At 35.8% G+C, this 5,747-nt stretch overlaps 1 protein-coding gene across 1 annotated transcript in view; it reads left to right on the plus strand.

Annotated features, from left to right (window-relative positions):
- NT5DC1 (5'-nucleotidase domain containing 1) overlaps positions 1–5,747 on the plus strand; it is a 133,848-nt gene that overhangs the window by 118,608 nt on the left and 9,493 nt on the right. The window contains exon 10 of the mRNA XM_019623966.1: positions 247–415. Coding sequence (XP_019479511.1) covers positions 247–415 — 169 coding nt within the window. The remainder of the gene's footprint in view (positions 1–246; positions 416–5,747) is intronic.

A 5,747-nucleotide genomic window follows, 5' to 3' on the forward strand; every position in this document is an offset into this window, starting at 1 on the left:
ATAGTTGACATACAATATTATACAACATCAGCTTCAGGTGTACAGTGCAGTGATCAAGCCTCTACCCCATCCATGATGTGGTCTCCCTAGCAAGATATGTGTGTTTTACTTTTTATATAGAATATTATTTGGTTAACGTAAACTTCAATTCCTACAGATTTTTATTATTTTTTTAATTAATTAGTGGGGGGAAAAAACTGATGAATGTTAATCACAGGTTTTCATTGTTCTGTTCTCTTATTCCAGGGACAGAAAGCAAAGCCTCTAAATTCGTTATCTAAAAAATGGGGCTCATTTTTTGTTGATTCCATTTCGGGACTGAAAAACACAGAAGACTCCTTGGTTAATACATGGTCTTGTAAGAGAATCAGTACTTACAGCACTATTGCAATTCCAAGTATTGAAGCAATAGCAGGTAAGGGGGAAATTTTTATAAAGCTTTACCTGTTACTAGACAATAATGACTTTAAGTACTAGAATTCTTGCCTTTAAAAGAAGACAATCTTTCCACGACATTTATTTTCTTGGAAAACATCTAGATTTGACAACCTGTGTAATTATGACCTGCCCATCTCCTGGAGCCAACTACAAAAGCTGGACTTTTTTTTTTTTTTTAAGTCTGCTTGGAGTCATAAATAGGGAAAAATTACCAGGACAGGATGCTAAGGAGGCCAAGGCAGATGACCCTAACTTCAGAGGCTGCTTTTCCTCCTGATTTGAGAGACAGCACCGAAGAAAGGGAGTGACTTTCAGTAACTTCATGAGCCTACAGGAATAGAAAGTAGAGCGTAGAGCCTGCTGAAGGAAGGATGGACCTGGTGGATTTTCTCAATCTGTGTTGAGACCCCAAAGGAGTTTACCTGAGAGTAAAGATGAATGAGAAGTAGGACTGAAGCTCACCCTTACATCAGAAGAATCCCTAAAATCGGATTCAGAAGATTCTACATTGGTAGTGCCCCGAGGCACCTGGTAGGAACCAGCGAATATTCTTTTGAGGAAGATAACATTCTAGGACTCAGAATATTTCTGAAAACAATTAATATAAGGTTCAGCATGTAATGAAAAATAGCCGGGCACACAAGGATATGAGACTACACTAACAGAAATAACCAAGTTTACTGTGCTCAAGTATGGAAAAGAAAGGAATAAGAAATTTGGTAGAGATATAAAAACCATAAAAAGAATGGACATTCTAAAATTGAAATATTAAAAAAATCAAAATTAAGAACTTAATGGGGGCCGGCCGAGTGGCGTATTGGTTAAGAGCTGGCTTGGGACGCCAGTGGATCCNAAAAAAAAAAAACTGTAAGCAGACCCAACAAAATGTTAGAATAAAGGAGTCAGGATTCTATGAGGTTTCCATCAAGTAGCATTTTGTCTTCAATGTGACATTGGAAGTTCTTTGGACGATTTGAGTTCAGAAGAGCTTTAAAATAACCTTCCAGAAAGTGAGTCTTCTAACCCGAGTGACTTTGGGAAAGGTTTTCACTAAAGAGAGATTTGGCTTCCTCAAAATGATTTAAGAATGCAGGTACAATTATAAGAAAATGAAGAATCAGTGGGAAAGTTTCCCCAAGCATTATGTACACAGTATCCCCATCCTTCTCCCACAGACCCCCTTTTCTCTTGTTAATTAGTTACAAACACATAATAAAGAATTAATTGGCTCTTAGATGAGTCAACAGCTTGAACATTTCAGTTCCTAAGATAAAATTGAAATAATGTTCCTTCTCCATCAAACTCCACCTCCCCAAACCAACCCACCTCTGCTTCACTAAAAATGGACAAGGAAGCAAAGAAAGGGAGGGTTTGGCCAAGTGACAAAGTTAGAATAAAGGCCTAAGAAGGTTCTGGCACTAGCCCTGAACTCTATTTCCATCTCTCATTCTGGGAAGGTTGCAGGAAAAGTGGAATTGTGGAGGATGGAGTCCCCCTCTTCTGTTGGGGTCTGAAGCAAGTGTTTTGCTGTGGGATTCCCAAGGGCCCAAAGCCAAGTACCCTCCTACTACTTGACTTCAAAATTACCCTGGTCAGACTGAATGCCATCGTGTCTCTGGTTGGTTTTCGAGGCAGCATTTGTATTGATGGGCCCATCCTCAGGAGATGCTCCAGGCCAACTTAGTTGTTTTATCTGCTTTAAGGAAAACCCTCTATCATATATCTTTCTGCTTATAGGTAAAGGCAGATTATGCATAATTTTAAAATAATTATGTGTTTGTTTGTTTCAAAATTTATCTTTTGACACAAACTTAGAACCACAATTTCTAAAAATCAGACTGCTTTCTTGTTTAAGTTCAGGCTTGCTCCTCTGGACAGCACACTTCCGTCAGCACACCAAAGCCAGGCATATGTCCGGCAGGGCAGGAGAGTTCAGGTTCTTTCCTGCTTCCCTGTGGAGGGGACAGGAATACAGATGCCCTCAATTGCTACAGCAGGAGGGAAAACCTCTGTAAATAGAGCTAAACAGAAAGCATTGTGTGAGCTTTCTTCTGTTTATTTTGTGATTATTCAGAAAAATTGAGTTTTGTTTTTCTAACCAAATGCCAGACACACAAAGTATACCGTGCAGTCTGTGGGTGAGTACAAAGCCTGAATGCAAAGGGATTGAATTACATATTCCTTGTTGCCTTATTCAGTCTAAGTAAACTTTAAACAATATAATTAAAAAACAAATTAACCAAATCATTTCAGGATTGATGGAATGAACCAGAACATTTACATTTACTACGTTCGGTGGAGATTAGCGTTTTGTTTCACTTAGACTTGAATTCAATTTCTCAGATATTGAGACCAATTTCCAACCTAGATAAAACCATCTGGAATGTGAAGATCACTTTCACCTCTCTTCATTTGTGGCAGGGATCTTCAGATAAAGACAGAGAACATCTTGGCCCTTCAAAGGCTTAGGCAAGGAACTTTTGCCAAAATCTTAATACATCTGTTGATTATCTACTTTATTATATTGGAGCATGATAGATAAACAAAAATGGCACATTTTGATGATTCAAATAAGCCTAGTTATGGAGACTAAGGAAGAATAATTTGTTTCCATTAATTTTTATTCCCAGAATTAAATCAAAAGTCACTTCATTTATCATAATTACTTGGACAGTCTTAATTTCATCAGGCCAACCTCCTACATAGAAAAAGGAAAAGGATCTCTCCTCTTTAGCTTCCTGCAGTACTGGTCTCATCTATTTCTTCATTTTAACTGAAAACAAATAAAAATGTATTCTCAGGCGTTTTAGAATAACATATTGTGAAATTTAGGTGCCAACATAATTCATTTTAATGATGAAAATTCTCAGCAAACAAGAAAGGGCCAGCCTATAATTAGACAAAGGCTGTCCACTAAAAACCCAGTGGGAATGTAATCTGTAATGTAATATTTAACATAAAGTCATATTTAATGGAGATGCTTGTCCTTGAAGGTTCTGAATTAGACAGAGGATACCTGTTATTAATTGTATCATATAACTGAAAAGAAAAAGGCCAACACCACAAGAAAAGAAAAAGAAATGTGGAATTAGGATTACAAGACACCAAATTGTGATTATTTTGGAGATATATGATCATTAGCATAGAAGACCATAGGGAATAAACAAACTTTTATAACTAATTAGAGAGTTCTTAGAGTGCTGGATCCAAATCAGCATTCAAAAATTAATAGCTTATCTCTACACCACCAGTAACAATTTACAAAATATAATGAGAAATAAATCATTTACAAAAGCAATGAAATGAGTCACACTATCTAGGAATTAACTTAAATACATAAAGCCTTGAAGACACTTTTAAGGCTCTGTTAAAGATTCTGAATGGGTGAACGAGGTCCAAAGGCACAAATTTCCAGTTGTGAAATACGTAAGTCCTGGGGATGTAATGTACAGCATGAGGACTATAGTTAATGCTATATTATATATTTGAAAGTTGCTAAGAAAGTAGATCTTAAAAGTTCTCACCACACACACACAAAATTGTGACTGTGTGTGGTGATGGATGTTAACTAAACTTTATTGTAGCAATTGTTTCACAATATATACAAATATCCAATAATTACATGGTACACCTGAAACTAATATGTTTTATGTCAATTATAACTGAAGGCCCCAAAATAGCTAAGACAATTTTGTAAAAAAGGATGATGAAAGGAGGAAATCTGACTGTCAAATACTAACCTTGTTAGGAAGCTACAGTAATTTTTTAAACTATAGTACTGGTGACAAAATATATAAAAAGGTCAGTGAAAAGAAGGAAAAGAACACAGACATAGGACCCTGTATCACATTCCAAGTTACCAGGAAAATGAGATATGTGATAGAAGTTCATCAATCAGCAGGAAAGGATAAACAGTTCAATAAAAATCGCTGAGTAAGTGGTCTCAGTATATGGAGAAAAATAAGATGAGTCCCTTTGTCACTAATTCTGAATAGATTATGGACCTGAAAGTAAAAAATTACCTGTAAACTTAATTGAAGAAAATTTATGGAACCATTTTTGTGACCTCAAGGTGGGGAAGGATTTCTCAAATTATAACCCAAAAGGACAAGAATACATAGAAAAATTGAGGACTTTGCATCAATATTAAATATTTTTGTTCAAGATACCTGGAATACTGTTAACTAATAGGAAAATACAGGGAAAAGGGTCTTGCAGCATCCATCTAGCTGGAACCTTATGAAACTGCCATTTTTTTTGTATGTCAAAAATAGTTGAACATAACACTTTCATGTGGTTCAACCTAATAAAACCAAGAGTGAATTTATATCTAGCATGTAAGAAATAGAACATTCAAATAAGAAACTGGACAAAGGGTTTCAGACAGTTGACTAAAGAGGAAAGCTAACATATGAGAGGAGACGCCCATCCTCACTAGTAATCCATGAAGTGCAGATTAAAACAATGATGATACTGATATCACCTTAAAGCAATCAGACTGATAAAACTGAGTCTGGATTTTTAAATTGACTTACGAATAAAATAGTCTGAGATACATTTCTGTGAGTTAACTTAGAGAAACATAAACTGGGACCAATGTTGTTCACTGAAGCTTCAGTTCATTGCATTTGACAACATATGAATGTTGGGGGGATACAAACAGATCATAGCAGCATCCATATTACGTTGAATCAGAAAGGGCGGCTATGTCTGTTTTCCCTTTTTCATAGGAATAGGGAGGAGCCTGGATTTGTGACTCATGTGCAGAACCATTATCTACATGATAATGTGTGTAATGCGAATCACTTCTCATTAATTATTTTAGAAAAGATAATGAACTAAAGAAAGTTATCCTATAAAATAGCTCTTTAGACCTTGAGAAATTATATTGAAATATACCTTAAATGTACACACAGGAGCATGGATATTTATATTCCATACTGCTCTTAAATGTCTTTGGTGAAATCCAAATCAGTTCTTGCTGATTTCTAGACACCATCATGTAAAAACATATATCCTCCTCTTGCTTCACATGGTGAGTTCTGGCACAAAGAATTATGAATCTAGGGGCAGATGTGGGACTCTGTGCTGCTCTAAAATGAAATTTTCATCCAAAAAGGATGACAGATTTTATAATCCAGATTATATGGATGGGATAGGATTTTTTTTCAGCTTTTAATTTTATGCCATACCCATAAAACACTGAGAAGTATTTATTGAATGTTTTTTATTTATAATTTTTATGTGCCCACTCAGTCCGAGGCACTAAGCCTTAGGGACACAATAATATATAAGAAAGTACCTAACCT

This window comes from Hipposideros armiger, unplaced genomic scaffold (genome assembly GCF_001890085.2).
Source record: "Hipposideros armiger isolate ML-2016 unplaced genomic scaffold, ASM189008v1 scaffold_571, whole genome shotgun sequence".
NCBI lineage: Eukaryota > Metazoa > Chordata > Mammalia > Chiroptera > Hipposideridae > Hipposideros > Hipposideros armiger.